This window comes from Chrysemys picta, chromosome 19 (genome assembly GCF_011386835.1).
Source record: "Chrysemys picta bellii isolate R12L10 chromosome 19, ASM1138683v2, whole genome shotgun sequence".
NCBI lineage: Eukaryota > Metazoa > Chordata > Testudines > Emydidae > Chrysemys > Chrysemys picta.
In genome coordinates this window covers 12861616-12880216 of record NC_088809.1, presented here as the reverse complement: position 1 = coordinate 12880216, position 18601 = coordinate 12861616, and the positions used below count along the sequence as shown (strand labels likewise).

General features: G+C 43.6%; 1 protein-coding gene across 2 annotated transcripts; it reads right to left on the bottom strand.

The window, feature by feature from the left end:
- Nucleotides 1-922: 922 nt before the first annotated feature.
- Nucleotides 923-17053, bottom strand: PSPH (phosphoserine phosphatase). 2 transcript variants are annotated; one of them, XM_005283432.5, is made up of 6 exons: nt 16913-17053; nt 7675-7833; nt 6524-6658; nt 4753-4898; nt 3095-3243; nt 923-1115 (listed from the first exon to the last, which is right to left on the bottom strand). In XM_005283432.5, the coding sequence occupies exons 2-6, from the start codon at nt 7812-7814 to the stop codon at nt 1005-1007; spliced, it is 681 nt and encodes a 226-aa protein (XP_005283489.1). In that variant the 5' UTR covers nt 7815-7833; nt 16913-17053; the 3' UTR covers nt 923-1004. The 2 variants fall into 2 exon arrangements, with proteins under 2 accessions (XP_005283489.1, XP_008177108.1); XM_008178886.4 differs by lacking the exon at nt 16913-17053 and having other exon boundaries at nt 7675-8004.
- Nucleotides 17054-18601: the final 1548 nt, after the last annotated feature.

Sequence of the window (18601 nt, the reverse complement as noted above, 5' to 3'; positions counted from 1 at the left end):
CGTTGAGCAAGCAATTGCACACTCAGGTGTGACCTCTGAAACTGCCTAGCCGGTGCCCCCCGTGAGTTAGTTGTACATCGCATAACTAAGTATGCCACGTCTGCTGGAACTGTGAGCCCTGACCATGCTTTTCAGCAAATGGCAGCAGCTTATTTTTCACATTCCAGAGCAGATTTTCAGCTCGGTGTGGCGTTCCTCACTGTTTTCCACAAGGCAAACACACGCACATCGAAAACATGGCACCAGATTCTCCACCCTGAAGTGGTTCCTTTGCACCACTCAGGCCAGCTGAGAATTCCCTCAGCAGGAGGACTTCTCAATTGCTGCATGTCCAGCATAGCTGGACCCTGTGCCAGCTGCCCTACCTACCCACGCCAGTATGGGGGAGGGGGAGGCCTGTTGGGAGCGTGAGGAGGCAAAGTAACTGATTGGCCAGTTCTCAGATGGCATATGATCTATAAGGGACCATAGCCAGATGGTGTTCTAGTTAATGTAGGTCAGGCCACAGCCAGGGAGCGCATGCCTTTCCCTCCATGTCATGCACCAAGCAAATCTGACCCTTCTGCGGGAGAGTAAGGTGCTACTCAAGCTGAATGAAAGTAGCAGAATGGGGCCCTTAGTGATTTGAAGAAACATACATTATAACTAACCACAGACCAATAATTTATTATTAACTTGCCAATAAATTCTTAACATGGGTTTTCAGTTGTGATAGGCCAGTGAATGAATCCGTTGACTTTTCCACCTTGGAAAAGATTATCGGATAAAAGGCGTCCATTGCCCCATAAGAATTCTGATTAGCAAATGTTTGGGTAATATATGGGAATGGGACCACTTGCAGTGTGAACTGCAGGTACGAGAGGGAACATCTTGGGAAGTTATCTGGAAGCATCAAATTCAAATAAAAAAATTTAGTACACAATTGTGCAAACAAATACGTTTAATTGCATTGTATATATTGATCTACTATAATTGTTAATAAAAATACTATGTTACTGTATAACTTATCGTTCTTCCAGTTCTTTAAGCAGTTCGTCAAAGTGAGTGATGTACCATTTGGCTTTCTCCTTTACTTGTTTCCTGATTACATTTCCTCCGAATCCAATGAAGCAATCCTAGCAAAACAGAAATGAATAGGTTTGTATATTGAGCTTTCCACTAATCAAATGGGGATTTTTAGTGTAAATATGTTCAATTTAAAAAAAAGAATGAGTTTATCCTCAAAAACTGTAGCAAAAACCCCTCACCAAAAAAAATTTGCCTTTCTGTGTTTGTTCCTAGGATGGATTTCATTAAAGGCTTGATCTTGCACCCTTGAAGTCAATGGGAACTTTGCCATGGGAGCAGGGTCACTGAAAAATCTGAGGAAAATTCCTGTGACTTATGCTGCTACTGTACCTTGAACTCCTAACGGTCCAGTAGGAGTTCACAGGCGAATGTTTATGCACAATATCACAATTATACCTATGCTATTTATTTTAACTCCACTCACCTCGTGAGACAGATACCAAATGTAATCATTAACTAATAATGGCTCAAATCATTAACCAAGAACAATCATCATTTCTAGAGCCTAGACAATCTAGATCAATGAAAATGCAACATTTAAACTTTCACTTCTTGTTGTTTCATGAGATATTTCAGGCATTAAACAAATATTAATCTGGAATCGTAGTGCATACACTTGCTGCCAAGATGGGCACTGTTAGCATTAAAAATAATAGAATCACACAAGCACTGGCACTTGGAACTAGCATCATGCATGTTCCTTATACCGCAGTGCTGATTTTATGGTACTTGGGGAGCACATCCCAGGCCCGCATTAAGATACATGCTTCCTGATTCTGACAGAGCAAGAGCATTAGTATTCTAGCAAGGTACTTGACTATAATGGACAGTTGCAAGTTAGATCCACACCCACTGTAAAAAGGCACTATTTTTTGTTTTTTTAGGTTGTGTTTTTAATTCTTTTTTAAATTATTCCCAGTTCTGTGAGAGCTGCCATGTTCGGGGGAGGGGATGGGATGGCAGGTGTCTGCTCCATCCCCATGAGAAGTCATCTCTGGTGCAAGAAAGGATCTTGGTACCCACCCCTCCAAGCCATCAGACTAGCACCCTTGCTCTGCTAGTATTAGGCAGCACATGCACCAGAAGGGTGCAGGAGCGTGCTTCCTAAGCACCATAAATCAGTGGCCCAGGTTGAGATCTTGGCACTTGATGGAATCTGTGTAGAAGCACCATGATACTAACAGTAATAGCAGGAATCCTAGTGCTACGCTGACAAAAGATGTGGCGTGTGTGTGTGTGTGCGCGCGCGCAAGCAATGCCTTTAAAAAAGGTAAACAATACCAAAGAAAGGATTGCAAATCTGGAGGTGCTGGCCACTGTCTAAAAGGCAGGTTGAGTGCCGAACAATATTGTCCAAACCAGCTGGAAGGCATTAGTGGGCTGCTTAGTGGCACTGGAGGGTTTTCAGATTTCTGAGGGAATGTGCTTGGCTGGCTTCCAAGTCTGTTCCAAGTGCAACATGAAAGAAGGCAAGGAGCTGGGAGTGGGTCAAGGAGCCAAAGGGAGCAATCAGAAGAGAAGCTTGGGTGGGCTATAGGGAGAGTGATGCGTGTAAGGTGATAACAGGATTATGATGTTTCTTTTCAGGTTCTCATATAAGAGGCTGGAGAGGCAGGGAGGTGATGACCTCAGCTGCAGGTGTGGGTGTTTGCTCAAATGGCACAAAGAAGAGAGAGACATGATGAGTGTGCGTGTGTGACCCAGACCCAGAATGAAAGGGGTACATGAGTGAATGGCCTGATCCCTTGTTCCATCCTCAGGTGATCCCACTGCCTGCTGACACAGGGAGGTGAATGCCCATCAGTACATCCCCCTCTTGGTGTCAGGCAGGAAATCTGATCTCTGTCTCAGCCTTTGCTGCTGCAAATAGCCCACAAGATACTGTTTCAGAATAGATTGAAAGGCATTAATGATCCCTCTTAAATACTGTATAACAGTCAAACAGATGATGTCTTGCCATTGCTTTATATATATAAACATAAGAAAGCATTTGTTTAAAGGGGAAATCCCGTTCTTGGATACTCACAGCAGGGGGACATGCCTCCATGTCTGTAGCTCCATCTCCAATCATAACTACCTTCTTAAAGTGAAACTGTTCCTTCAGATGACTGATAACTTTTCCTTTTCCACCTGATTCAGCTGTTGGTTGTGTCTCATCAAACCCTGCATATTCTCCTAAAAACATATGGGGAGGAGGAGTTAGATACTTGGGCAGCATGTGCAATTGCTTCAGTGGGTTGCAGAGAATCACAGGTACCTAGGAAAGACACCAATGAACTTCTTGAAAATCAAGAGGGATTTTTACATTGTCCATGGCCTTTTCATTAGGAAATAACTAATTAGGGCCCAATCCCGAAGGCTTTACATGCATAACGCCCCCACTGAATTAATTGGAAATTAAGCATGCATTAAAAACTGTAGGATTTGACCTAAATCACTTTGTGGGTCTTACAGTGCCACAAAGGTGTGAATTTTCACAGTGTTGAATGCTGAGCAAAGGCAAAACATTCCACAAATTCACAGATGCATTGGGCCAGGTTCTACCCTCGGTTACACTGTCACGGTGTAATCCAGGAGTGACCCCATTTAAATCAGTGTAAGTCAGAATAATGAGCCCCACTGAGCCCAGCTCTACACTGGTGTAAAATCCAGAGCAACTCCACTGAAGTCAAGTCCATTGAAGTCAATAGTTACTCTGGATTTACCCCAAAGTCACTGAGAGCAGAAGCTAAAAGCACTGAAACTGTGTTGTTATTAATTAGACAGTCTTTAACCTTGACTTGAAATCTTATCAAACCCCTAGCAAGAATGTAAAAGAATGTGACTTTCTACGCCTCCGCTGCCGTGCAAAGGAGCTCCAACGTTTGCTGCTTTTCCCTAGTACAGTCCATAATTAAAAAAATAATGTATTTGATCTTTATTCTAGACACATAATAGCTTGAACCAACTATCATTCCTAGTAGGGTATTTCCCATGCTTGTTTCTTTACCCTAGCGTGTTATGTTGTCTCAGGGAAAACAATAGCTTCCAATGAACAATTTGTACAGCCAGAAATTGTTTCAACTGGATTTGTTTTGTTTGGAGGAGAGAGGGGAGTTCTGGGAGAAGGGGTTTCTGGGGAGGGGTGAGGGGGGACGACTTAGTGCTGGAGAAAGTTGCCACCCTGACATCCCAGCAGTCTGCGGTTTTCCATCCACAGAACAGCACACCCCCCCAGAGTTTGATTGGCAGACATCAGGAGAGAGAGAAAGAAGAGGGGCTCACAATTTCCTTGCCTGGTGCTGTGCCCGAACTGACACTGAGACGATGCAGGCTGGATGGTTCTGGTAGAGCATGGATTTTGGCTGTAAAGCCACTACTGGAACCCACACTTCATTTTCTGTCTTACGTCCTGTGACTTTTTAAATGCTTTTACATCACCAAACTGCCTTAACCCGGACCTCTCCTTGGCCTCTCTGCTAAGACGGCCAACAAGGGACAATCAGTGCCACTTGTAGTGATGGTATTTATTAGGTGGATGCTCAATCACAAGAAACGGGACTGAGAACCATCAGCCTCAGTTCAGAAAGGTCATTCATAGAAGCAAAATGATCATATTTCAATATGTTGATTTTCCATTAAATTCTTAAGCCACTGTAGCCCACAATCAATGAGTAGAAAAAAGAGCCATCAATCACATCTTACCATTAAAGTAAAACTTCAGCCTATTGGCAAACACATTTGCTGTTGGAATGTTCACCTGTAAAGCGACGTGCTCCACAATGCTCTGAAACCCTCCGGATACTAAGAAGACTTGGATGCCTCGCTGGTGAAGCCTGCTTACCAGCTCCCTTACAGGAAAAGAAAACACAACAACCAGCCCTGAATATCTAGCAAGATCAAGAAATAACGGAGAGGGAAGGAGGAATCCCAACTATATCGTTCATTAACAAAGCTGACTACAATTTGCATTCTCCTTGTTTATTCAGGAATTGGGGTTCAATACCATACTTTAGTTCAGCCTTACACTTTCCCTTCTTCCTTTGCAGGCTCACGTAGAGTTTGTACGAAGGGAGCTAGAACAAATCTGTATTATACTGAGACACAGACTGGCAATTAGTGGATCAGGGAACTGATTTTCTTGATATTCAGGTCAATTTTCTTGACATTCAGGTCAATTCCAGTGAACAAATGAGATCTGATCCCGCCCAGAAATTCTCCTGAATGTGGAAATAAGACCATCAAAAAAATCCACAATATGCAAGAGATATAGGCGGTTGAGTCCATAGCACCAAGCCGCACAGAGAATGTGCTTAAAGTTATCTACAGCACAAACTGATCTTTTGGATTCACTGACCCTGAGCCGTATCTCTTGCTGGATAGTTCCTAGGGGAACACTGGACAGCAACAGCCTTCCTGTAGAAAAGGCAATAGCTACAGAAAAAGAATCATCAAAAGCTGTATTGGAGGCAAAAGAATTTCACCCCCAGTCCGTGAGGACGAGGGGAGTTGAAGGCACTCAGCACCTGGCAAGATGTGCCCTAAAACAAAAGACCAACAAGCCGCAAAAGCAAAGCAGCAGAGGCGGTCGCAAGAGAGGAAGTGCTGGAACACAGACAGGAAAATACAGGATTAAAGCAGAGGAGCTGTCTGAACAGGAAAGGGGAGGGGGGAAAGGAAGAGGGTGAGTGTAAGTAAAGAGAAGAGAATCACGTGATTCCAAACAAGGACACAATGTGCTGTTTGTGTTCTTGCCACCCCTACAGAGAGAACAAATCTGTTTTTCAGTTCAAGGAGAAAACACAGATGCAATATCTTCTCACAACACTGTTCAGTATTATAGTATTAGAGCCTGCTAGGAGGGCAGTTTTCTACTAAGAGCCTTTTTTCAGTCACTTACTGCTTTTGGGTAGAAAATACCTGTTAGATTGAAATGAGTTATGCTTACTCTGAGCCCCAATTTCTTTAAAACTTCGTTTGTGACTTTAGTAATGAACTGATAGCCTTGAAGAACGGACTCCTCTAGATGGGTCCAGTCCTGGGATTTGAATGCCCTCAGCACTTCACAGGGTCAGATTCTATATCTCCAGAACATACACGCCTAGGGCAACAGCAGTGCAATCAAAGGGCCACACCTTGGACCTAGAAAGACCACTTCTAAAGGTGATGGGATAGATCATTGTCCATAACCATTCAGTCCTTCGCCTGTGTGCGGAGACTGCCAACAAGGATGCCCCTTAGTACCCACCGAGATGGTGCCTGCTTTGATGTGGACACTTGTCCACAGAAATGGACTCATCCCACTGTAACATCCCGATTTGAACATCACATACCATGTAAAAGTCAAGCCGGAAAACATTCTAGGGCAGATCCCCAGCTGGTGTAACTCCACTGACTTCACGCAGCTATGCTGATTTACACCAACTGAGCATCTGGCCTTCTGTGGCTTTGGAAGCTCACTTGAAACGCATCTTACCTTATGCCTGGTGTGAGCTGAGGAGGATGTTCTGAAATTAGTTTTTGCACTTGCTCCCAGGAGGGACGTATAAGTCCTAGTCGTGCCGTTAAAGCAGCTTTGAATGTCACGGAGCCTCCCATAGCTCTCCGAGTCCTGAATTGAGATCCAAACAAATCCATGCAAATCAGTTACACTCGACAGGAGATGATTTGTCACAAAGACTTTTAACTGAAGAATAATTATTCATAAGTGCCATTAGTTCTAGGCTCTGTTGTGTACACATTCTGAAAAGGTATGAGCTGAGAAATTTGCATGATATTTAAGAACTGCTGCCAGATTTCAAATCCCCCTCCAAAAATGTTGTGGCGGTTCAGATCCACCTCTAGTTACAATGGAGCAAAGAGGGAGAGCACTCTAACATGGCAGGTTGAAGTTACCTGACCAGTATTACTGGGCAAAATACAGAAGATGGGCAGCAAAGAGCTTTAAAAAAGGTGGAGCTGAACTGATGATTGATGACTACTTATTGGCGACTCATTAAGTCTGTGGATGCTGTAAATAAATATCTTACAAACCTCAAACAGACACTTTCCCCAGGCTCAGTGGAAGAGGATCATTGATACTTCTAAAGATAAATGCTGTGATTTAGGGGGACCATGAGGCAAAGCAGATAGGTAGCCCTGACATCATGCTGTACCTGAGCATGGCTGAACCAGCTGACAAAATCTTTATTTTATTTCTCCATATTGGACCAGCATTCCTTAAGTAATGGCCTGATTCTGCTCCCTATGAAGTTAATGTGAGTTTGGCTATTGGCACCAATGGGGGCAAGATCAGGCTTCAGAATGGCCCAAGATGTATTTTCTTTCTTTCACAAAAAAGAGGGACCAGGCTGTGCTACTGTTTTGCCAAGTTTAACTAAAAGCCCCTTAACAAAGTAGGGGCCTGGTGTTCATTGGACAGATTTGAATGAACGTTGGCTCAGGCCCCATATATCCACAATTCCAAACTATAAGTTATTCCAGTATTCATTGATGCTATTTATTATTACTATGATCCTCTTTAACCTATTCATCCCTGATGTAATTCCACTGGCCAGGGATGAAGCTGAGCCATTATTACTATTGATTGCTATGCCAATGGAATCAATCACCAAATTGTGTACGTACATTTCTGCCACAGCATCCCCAACTCCACAGAACTTCGCCAGCTCATCGATTCCTTCTTCCTTGATGACTGTACTATCCACATCAAAGCACACTGCATCGGCATTGCGGAAGATTTCCTTCAGCTCCAAGAGGGAGGCCATCCTTCTGGGAAGCTTCCTGCTGCAAGAGAAGAGGAGAAGTTCTTTCTGCCGGTCATTGCACTGCACTCTGTGTTGAGCCATCTAAGAAACTGAGCTGTCATCTGCCAGCTAGTGCTGAATGCAGCCAGCCCTTATTAATGAGAGTGGGCAGTGGTGAAGACCTGGCTCAGTCGCTGATTTGCTCTCTGTGGTGCCTGCCTGCTGATGAGCAGTCTGAGTTCAAAGCTGGGGTTGGGCAGTGGAGATTTGGCTCAGCCGTTGATTCGCTCTTTGCAGGAGCTGCCTATTGATGCTCCAATGGGGCTCAAGCTTATAGTTTTGACATTTCATGCAACAACTATGAATCCAGCTCTCCTGCAGAAATTGTGACACTGAATTCCAGCTCACCCTCTCAGGTCTAAGGAAACAAGACTTCTCACCACAAGGACTTGTAGAAGCACATAGGATCAGACCTCTGGTCCATTTAAGCCTGTGCCAAATGCTCCAGGGGATGATGCAAGAAATCACATCCAGGACAGTTAGGGATTAATCTGCCCAGAGGCGAAGTTTCTGCCTAAGCCCAGCAGACAGTAAACATAATTCTTTTATAAATCCTACTATACTTCTGGTCTCAGTGAACTTGACCCAGCACATCAAGACATCAGTCACAATGTCATGAGACCACAACCTTTGCCCCAAAGGACTATGTTTAAAAATTAGAAGTTGAAAGTGTCACTCAGCTGGACAGTCAGGGCGCGTAATAACTGCTGAAATACAATAGCTTTCCCTTTCTTTTGTATCTGTTCACTTGGCTGTTAGGCACAGCCCAACTGTGTTGGGCACAGTTAATTCAGCAGATCAGAAACACCGGATTTACAGTTGGGTGTTAAACAGCATAAGAATACTTTCCTGCTATCACACTAATCATCTTGTGCTTTTTCTCTTTATAGGCAAGGTGTAATTCCAGATTTAGCAATCGGTTTGTATTTGGGAGAAATACTCAGTGCTACAGCTTTAGACCGACCCCGTACCCCAGATGTTATTGTTTGGCTGGTTTGCTTTGGGGTTGATTTGTTTTCTAATCACCTATACTTTCTACTATACATCCCTGTATGTGATTATCCTGAATCTTCCCTGTTCTTCCTGGGTGAAGGGAAAATGCCTTGCCATCTGGTGTCGTGTCACACAGCTTCATCTTTTCTTTTCATCACACTAAACTGTATGCAGATTTGTTTGCCTCTTGTGTATTCATCTATAATTTGATGGCAAGATGCCCTACAGCTCCTTACAGAGGACCTGGCTGGTTCCCACAGAGAACATATTTCTTGTCCTTTTAAAACACGCTTCTTACACTTGGGCTCCTCACTGTTGCCAATGGAGATGGGGCCCTGATCGTCACACACCTAGCTCTGTAAGGGCATCTTTCAAGTAAAAGATGTTTTGATTTTGTAAGAAAATGCTTGGCTCTGGGAATGCTTAAAACAGCTGCCAGCGGGTGCAGTGGGGTAAGTGTTTTAATTTTTCCAGGATAGTCTCCCCACCTCTGCCCAATATATATCAGAAAACTCACGGTCAACTTCTTTGCCACCTTGCCTGAAAATATACCTGCTTGTGGCATGATCCTGGTAAATGTTACAAGTTAAGAAGGATTGAACTGATTCAGTATTTGGATGGGAGACGTCCAGAGACAGTAGGTGGTAGGATTAATAGCAACTGAGAGACAGCATTGCTGAATAGTTAGAGCAGGGGACTAGGAGTCAGGAAACCTTAGTCCTATTATTATTTCCTATGCTGCCAATGCACCTCTGTGTGACATTTGATAAATATTCTTCACCTTTCTGTGTCTCAGGGCTTGCCTATAGAGAGTTAGTGCATGGCAAGCAGGGGTGTAAATCTACAATGCACTAGCGTGCTGCACACTAACCGGCTGTGTGGACCCTGCCGCCACACACTAAAAGTTCCATAGTGTGCTTTGACCTATTGCTGTTTCAAACTCTCTGTATAGACATGGCCTCAGTTCCCCAGTCTATATAATGGAGATAATACTATTTGCCCACCTATAGGTAGGCTACATGTAGTTGAGATGTTCAGAAGGAAAGCTGCTATTTAAATCCATCCTATTATTACTGGGCTAAATCCTGAAGTTCTCACTCATTTATTACTCGGTCCTCTCTTGGATAAAACTCCCAGGAGAGTGATACGAATTTTATCTAAGGACTAATTAAAAACCAAGTAAGAACTTAGGGCCAAATTCAGCAGTCCTGAATTGAGCAACACTTGCATTGACTTTAATGGGCTCTTCATGAGCTAGATCCACATTATTATACTTTACCTTAGGTATAACCACAGTAGCTAGGAACCCCAGTCAGGGACCAGGACCCCACTTTGCTAGGACTCTGACTCAGAAATAAAAGCCTCTGATGAAACATAAAGAATGACGCCCTGCTCACTTATCTGTCCCAAGACATTTTCCATGTGAAAGGGGCATTAAGCCCAGTCATGTGGCAGAATTCCCATTTGAGTACTTGCATCCACCCTAGCTACATTCCCAATGCATTTTCAATTGGTTGAGTTATTCTTCACTTCCTGTGCTAAACAGTAGCCTTCGTACAGAGCCCTGACTGACCATGTCTCCATGGCTGTGTGTGTAAACTGTTATCTCATGTATTGGCATTTGTCTGAGTGAGATTCCTTGGAGCAGGGTCCTTGTGTTTTGTAAAACACCAGTATGTTTATGGCTCTCTGCCCTGCCAGTGGATGAAATGGCTGTATATACCCTGTGGAAAGAGCTTTGGGATGAAAGGATCTATGAACAATTATTGTAATAACTGAAAACGTATGTACTACACACACAGTCGTCAAAGAGACTGAGCAGGTCTTGTAAATGTTCATATAGTACACAGCTAACCAAATAAATGGGAATGCTCCAGTACTTCATTATGAGACAGAAGACAACAGCCAAAGATGCTACCTCGAACAGGTAACTCCTTATTTGTAAATGCTCCTCTGTATTTAGCAGGACGTTATCAGCACTGGGCATGAAATATCACCACAAGAGGAAGAGACCGAGATTTAGCTGGCAAAAAACACCTATTACAAATAAAACTCTACTAAGGCACCTGTGAACTAGCAGTATGTGCTACATGTAGTCTGTCTGTCTGGTTTAAGGTTTTGTTTGGCACGCTCCACAAGAACCAGATTGTGACTTCTGCTGTGCTCTCACACAGGGATAGAAAGGGATGTAAGGAGCCTCCTGCACTTATCTGTCCCACAGGTAGGAGTGTGAGGGGCATGGGGAGAACCGCTGCTGCAGGGCTGCTATTCCCCTCCCATGCAGGTGGGCTGGGAGTGGGTAGGTAGGGCAGAGGGAGTGGGCAGAGCTCTGGCACAGCTGAGCCAGTGTGGAGGGCGAGTAACCGGTTCTAAGAAAATGGCTGGTGCAGCCTATTTCTCTCAGGGCACTACGGGGAAGCAGGGACCGGACTCTGACTCTGGGGTAATGCAGCTACACATTGCCCCTCACTCAGGGCAGATTGTAAACTTCAATCTACCCCGAGCACTTAGCCTATAAGCTCTCTGGAGTAGGGACATCATCATGTACTTTTCTGTGATTCACCACTTTACACTTATGCAATTGGATAAAGAACACTTAATACAATAATATTACATGAACATGGCATGCAAAAGAAACTTAGTGCTACGACGTAGCTATAGGAATAAAACATAAACCTCCCTGCAATACCTACAGGTTGGTACTAAACTATGGTTTCACAGTGGGTGGGTATGTGACTGAATTCCAGGTTTACATTGCATCAGCCTTAACTTGAAATTGACTTCATATCTGCCTGGTCATGCCATTACTGGAATTGTTTGCTTTGACTTTGGGGCAGAGTTGGAAAACCATGTGATTGAGCAATGGAATTGAAAAGAGCATGTACTGACATTTGTGGGATAGCATGCTGTTCAAATCCAGTCTGCAGAAAAATTATGAAGTCCATCAAGAATTCAACCCTGGCTATAGTTGCTGGTTTTAAAGTTTGCCTTACCGGACAAACATGTTGTATTAGAGTGGCATGACATTTGTGTCATGATGTCCCAATGCTGATCCATCCTTATGCAGTTATCATGTTGCATCGTGAGAACGTGAGGTTGCATTGCAATATCACATCATGATGCAATATCATCCTGTGGCGATACAGCATTGCCATGTGATAATGTAGTGCCAGCCTGAAATATATTTTCAGGATATGCCTCCTCAAAATCTGATCTATCCTGTGAAAACTGGGATAGGCAGAAACCCTAATCATGGGCGCCAACTGGTTTCTGCCTCTCCCTGGAATCAGCGCTTCCAGTTTGCTCCCTTTCCTGGACATTCCCTGCTGTGACGTAGCCATTGCTGCTGACTTTGATGGACTGGGATATAGGATGGAGAGAAAAAACATGGATGCCAGCTGTGACGTTACCTCTGAGACCAACACTTCCTTCTCTTTATTACATGCAGTGACTCTTTGGAAAGTACTTTAAGGCCATGCTTTGTGGAAGGAGATGCTTAGGCAGTATGATCTTGATCCCTGAGAAGAATCCGGGGTTGATGTGTAAAAAAGAGCAGATGTTTCTAATCTCCTTTGGCCTGCAATCTGCAAAATCTCTGGAAAATCATCTCACCACACACTACAGATAGGATTTTGAGTCATGAACTAATTGTTGGGGCATTTTGGGCTGCTGATCAAAAAGGTGGAGATGGAGGACTTGTGGGGTGTGGCAGCTGGTGCAGAGCATGCCTGGGGTAGAGAGGCTGATGCTACTGCAGTGAGGGGCTCTTAAGTAGGTATAGCCAATGCTGCTGGAATTGGTGAGGGTTGATACACCTCAGGTGAAATGGGGTTCTTCCTCTTTTGTCCTCCATGCCTGCACAGCTCAAGGAGCTCTAGGGTTAGGAAGCATCATTCCAAGGGGCTACAGAACCAGTTCCACAGAATCTTGAAGCCATTTCCCTAGCCCTGGAATTGAAAGTAACAGGGGAGCAGGTAGAGCACCGAGCTGTCCCGTGACTGGTACTGAACAATAGGGGTCAGGTCGGGGCAGAGGGAGCAGTCACAGCATCAGTCCAAACTCCCACTGGGCCCTCCTGACCCAGTGATTTTGCCACACCAACAAAGCACCTGGGAACCCACTTCTGGGTCATGTCCCACCCATTAAGAACCTCTTCAAACAGAGCACAAACATGGAAGGGGGGAGGGGAGACACTGGAGGAAGTAGACAGAGATGGTCTCTAATCTGACTTTTCTCCAGTGCTGAAAGCAATGCCCAGCACCTTTCTCTCTGGCGGTTCCTCAAATGAGGTGGAGTACAACAGTTAAGAGCACAGCCTGCACAAGGAAGGAGTTGCTAGGTTATTCACAAGCAGGTGTTGTTTGGAAACAGATGAACATAAAGACCAGGACATTGCGCAGACGTATAGTGTACGAGATCTCAAAAAGAGTGGAAGGAGAACTGAAAACTTTGTCAAACTTCCAAGTAGAAGAGAATCAGGAACTATCACGTGTTTGGCTTTACTCCAGAGACCCATGGTTCAAGAGGTTATGTAATCTTCTAAGGCTGACAAAGATCAGTTGCACTGAGAAAAAAGAGAAACTACTAGTATAGATGCACTGAGGTTTGTGCAGTATAGACAGAAAAGGATGAATTCGCACAACTAAGATCAGTTAGGCCTATCTCCAGGTGAAAGATGCAGGTAAATCAAATTGGAAACGCCTGCCTCTTTCTAGCACAGCAACTCCTCACTTAATGTTGTCCCGGTTAACATTGTCACGCTGCTGATCAATTAGAGAAGACGCTCGTTTAAAGTTGTGCAATGCTCCCTTATAACGTTGTTTGGCAGCCGCCTGCTTTGTCCACTACTTGCAGAAAGAGCAGCCTGTTGGAGCTAGCTGGTGGGGGCTTGGAACCAGGGTGCACCGGCAGCCCCCCTATCAGCTCCCCTAAGTTCCCTGTGTGGCAGCCGCCCAGCAGGCGATAATATCAATTGCCTGGCAGTTCAGCTGTCCCTCCCCCCACTGCTGTGTGCTGCTCTACCCTCTGCCTTGGAGCTGTTCCCAGGAGGGAGGGAGGGAGAAGAGGAGTGCTAATGGCAGGGTGTCCCCCTCCCCCCGCTCATGTACCCCATCTCCACAGAGCCGGGGGGGAGGGGACGGGAGCTTGCTTGCAGCAGCTGCTGTCTCAACTTGCTGAGCTACAGTACTTAAAAAGGCAGTGTACTTAGAGTGGGGTCAGCATACTTAAAGGGGCAATGCACGTCTCTCTCTCTCTCACACACACACGGCATATCTCTCTGTCTCTCCCTCCCTCTCTCTCTCTCTCTCACATACACACACACACACACAAGGTATGTGTCTGTGTGTGTGTGTGTCTTTCTCTCTCACACACACACATATATATATATACAGTGTATGTCCGGTCTCTCCCCTCTCTCTCTCTCTCACACACACACACACACACAGTGTCTCTCACACACACCCCAGCACTTTGGAAAGTGGAGGGAGTGGTGTTCTCCAGTGGGATAGTGTGGGTTCATCACCCCTTTCAGTTTGCAACCACTGCCATGCTGTGTCTCATCCTTCCATTTGTGCTGCCTTGTCGAGTGTGAGGCTACATTAACAACAATGCGTTAACCCTTGAGGGCTCCGCCGAGTGCTAGTTCATCATTTAGCAGGAAGGCATTCCCTGGGAAATATCCCACCCTCTGACTTCACCACCTCAACCAAGCTTCACAATCATCATTGCTGTGTACAGTATTAAATTGTTTGTTTAAAACTTATACTGTGTGTGTGTGTGTGTGTGTGTGTGTGTATATTTTGTCTGGCAAAAAAAAATTCCCTGGAACTTAACTCCCCTATTTAGATTAATTCTTATGGGGAAATTGGATTCACTTAACATTGTTTCTCTTAAAGTAGCATTTTTTCAGGAACATAACTACCATGTTAAGTGAGGAGTTACTTCATTTGACTTCTGGAAGGAAGGCTAGACTTCTGACTCTGTCATTTCAACTTTGGAAAGGTTCTACGCAGCAAGCATTCATACAAGTCTGATAAGTGAATGGAAGAAGGTGGACAAAAAGGTGAAAGAAGAAAATGGGAAAGAGAAGAAGCCAGTGGAAAAGGAGAGATCAGAGAAGATTTAAGAGAAGAGAATAAAGGTTCAGAGAATCAGAAAGAAGAGCAAAGTAGAACAGTTGGGGGAAAGGAAAGACAACAATGAAGAGAAAAGAGGAACAAAGAGGGCAGGTTTCAGAGTGGTAGCCGTGTTAGTCTGTATCAGCAAAAACAATGAGGAGTCCTTGTGGCACCTTAGAGACTAACAAATGTATTTGGCCATAAGCTTTCACAGTGGCAAGGAAGGGAAAGTAGATCTTTCCACAACCATCTGGATTTGCCTGGACACTCAGAAGAAGCACTGGCACATACACAGTTTACAGATGAGTTCTGTTACACAACCTAGCGGCGATGGAGCCAGTGGATTAGGACTAGCAGCTATGCAGGGCCAAATGTTATTGTTTAAAGAAAACAATTGAAATATTTCCAGTTTTCTGATCCTTTGAGGAAGAATGTTTTGTACATTGTGAAAAGCAAAACGTCTGATAAATAATACTTCAAGAGGAAAAAGGGAATGATGTTCAGAAGCCATGTGGTTTTCTGGCTGCGTTTATTTCTAGCATGATGTAACTAGGCATTGATTTGCCTAGTGAGATCGGAAAATCAACATCCCGATCTCACTTCACTTGTTATCATATGTTAGTTTTCAGAAGTGCTACCCATCCCCATCCCCATCCACATCCACATTGTTACTTTTTGTTGCATTTGCACTTGTTGCCATAAAAAAATGAAGATGAACTGAACCTTAGTGAAATAGTTACCAAAAGTACCTCCTTAAACTGTTCATTAGGGCTGTGGTTCACATCACAAACAGTATCTGGTGTTTCCCACTTTCCCACCCCCCTTCCTCTTCAGTGAAACTGTAAACGCCTTATCAATAGTAATGGACTGCACAAGAGGCCTGATTTTGATCTCACTTACACTGGTTTAACCCTCGTGTAATATCAATTACTTCAAAAGAGTTACTCCTTGGTTACATCTGTGTATGTGAGAACAGAATCAATCCTGAGATATTACTATATTCCCTTGGCAGAACTGAACCCTGGTTTGTGGAACAGGTGTGAAATAAACTCTTACTATATTCCATTGTTTCTAGTGAACTAAAGAGAAATAAGAATCAGGAGTAATTGGTTCTAGTATCAACTCTGCCACGTACTGTGGGGCTTGGTCCAACTCCCACTGAAGTTAATGGGAGTCTTTCCCTTGACTTCAGCTGGTGCTGGATTGGCCTGCATGTTAGGATGAGGCAAATTACTTAATCTCTCTGTGCCTCAATTCCCCTATCTGTAAAATGGGAATACAAATACCTACCTCACAAGGTTGTTGTGAGGCTTAATTCACAATGCTAGAAAAGCACTTTGAGCTCTTCAAATGAAAGGAGCTATAGTTGAGCAAATTATTATTAGTAGTAATTACATTAAAAGACCAAATAATAGTCCTTGGGAGTTTGGGTGTACTAGTATCACTGAGCCTGCTTCAACTTGTTGATTTTCAGTTCAGCTTTAAAGGAAGCAATGTAAATAAATATTTGCATTTTGAATCAACAGATGGGTTACTTGCAACTGTCAGTTGACATTTGACAGCAATGCATAGGGGTAAATTGCTTCAAATACTTTATAAAAAATAGATGAGGAAAAGGCAAAGGAGACCAAATGAGATAGCCATAAACATAGGACCTCTCCAGCTTTTTGGGTAATGCTTTCATCTGGCAAAGTGATGATGATTCCCCTCTATAGGATTGCATCATTCATTTATGCTCTTGTTGCAAAACCGGCACCTCACTGTCACTGCATCTGGTGTGAGAACACAATCATACCAACAACAACAAGAAATACCCAGAGGGTTTTGAAAACTAAATCCATCACATACTGTCTTTGCTAGAAAACAAATTGGGAGCAAGATGGATATGAGCTTTCAGAGAGACATTCCCTTCTAAACAGAGAAAAAAAAACAGTCCTGGTGACTTACAGTATTGTACTGCCCGTGGCTGGTGTTGCTGCTGCTGCTGCTGGAAACCTCCTGGCTGTGCAGGAAAAGAAATGATCAGCTGGGACCTTTGGTCATATATATACAAAGGCACGGACAGATCAGGAAGAAAGGTGCATTTTCTAAATAGCTCTTTATAATCTGCTGAATAAGCACGGCTACTTTTTTTTTTTTTTAATCGTTACATGCATGAAACTAGAGATGTTCAGCTGTTCGCTGACAGGCTTAGGAAAGAGAGGTGCAATCCTGCCCCCTTTGGAGGAGGAGCCCCTATAGCCCAGCCCTGCTAGCTCCCTGGTTGGCTAAGGATGTACCGGCACTGGCAGAGAGAGCATTGCAAGGAGAGGTGGAGGGGTTGCTCATTTAATATGTCCCTCTGTGCTACAGAAATTTATGAGGGTTCTGAGTGAAGCCTCAGCAAAATGAACCAAAAGAGCTTGGCACAAAACCACAAAGAGGTGGGTGTAGGGATGCTAGGGGCCGTGGTCCAGGGTTACTATCCCTAGTAATGCAGAGTAATCCCCCAAGGAATACGATTACAAAGGCTGTCCCCTGAACTAAGGATAACTCAGTGTTTATATTTGTAACAGAAGAATTCTTAGTCAGTGGAGCTAAGCTGATTTACACCAGCTGAGGATCTGACCCCTTAAATTGTCCAGCTTGGAGTTGAGGAATATCTCCATTCTCACCTGAATTGAGAGAGACATGGTACCAAAGAGATGTAAGAAGTATTGGTCTATTTGAAGATTAATGTACCCCACTTCTAGGCTGGGGCTTTCACTAAATTAGCTTGGCCAGTTCAAGCACAATTCAGATGAACTTGCTTTATACAAGGTTTGACAGGCCAATGTAGACATCTCTGATACATATTGCACATGACTATGGAAATATAGGAAGGAATTGTGAGGTACCTGTGGAGATTTGGGGACAGATCCTCAGCTGATGTAAACTGATGTAGCTACGTTGGGATCTGCCCCATTGTGCCAAGCCTCCTTTAAGCCAAATCTGCCAGTGATTATTTTCCTGACTAGAAAAGCTAGATCTGGAGGATTTCTAGACCTTCTCCTTTTTTAAAAAGGGATGTGTTTTAGTGAAGACCTGAAGTCAATGGGATTACTCACAATCTTAAAGTTAAGCACATGCCTAGGTACTTTGCAGTATCAAAACCAGAAGGCTGCTCAGCATCTTGCGGGATCAAGCCTCAACCTTTACACCAATATAAAGTTGGAGTGGCTCTATTTAGATCAGTGTGATCACTCCAAATTTACACTATTTTAAACAAATGTAGAAGATAGCGTATGGTCTTTTATATTGGCACTCCTGTGGATTTTCAATTAGGGGCTGAAATTATAATGGTTTCCAAAATTAGAGGGTGGATTTCTTTTTATGAATAATCTGGATTGTTAGTAGAGCTGTGTGGAAACTGGAATTTCCATTTATGGGAAATGGCATGATTTCAAAATTGGTTTTGTTCTGAATTGGAAAGAAACATTGAATTTCTAAATTTCCTGCAAAATGACATTTTCAACAAATTTTGATTCAGGTCACTGTACACATTTTGTTTAGCTAAAATGTAAACATTTTATTTCTATTTTAACGTTTTAAAATGTTATATTATAGTGTATAATGTAATCTAAAATACATTTTGAAACAAAGTTGTTTTTTAAATGA

Coding starts and splice junctions, on each gene's coding strand:
- PSPH (XM_008178886.4), bottom strand. CDS start 7,895: ATGGCTCAACACAGAGTGCAGTGCAATGACCGGCAGAAAGAACTTCTC. Junction 6,659..7,674: donor GGGGATGCTGTGGCAGAAAT/GTACGTACACAA, acceptor ATCTCAATTCAG/GACTCGGAGAGCTATGGGAG. Junction 3,244..4,752: donor GCTGAAGTTTTACTTTAATG/GTAAGATGTGAT, acceptor ATATGTTTTTAG/GAGAATATGCAGGGTTTGAT.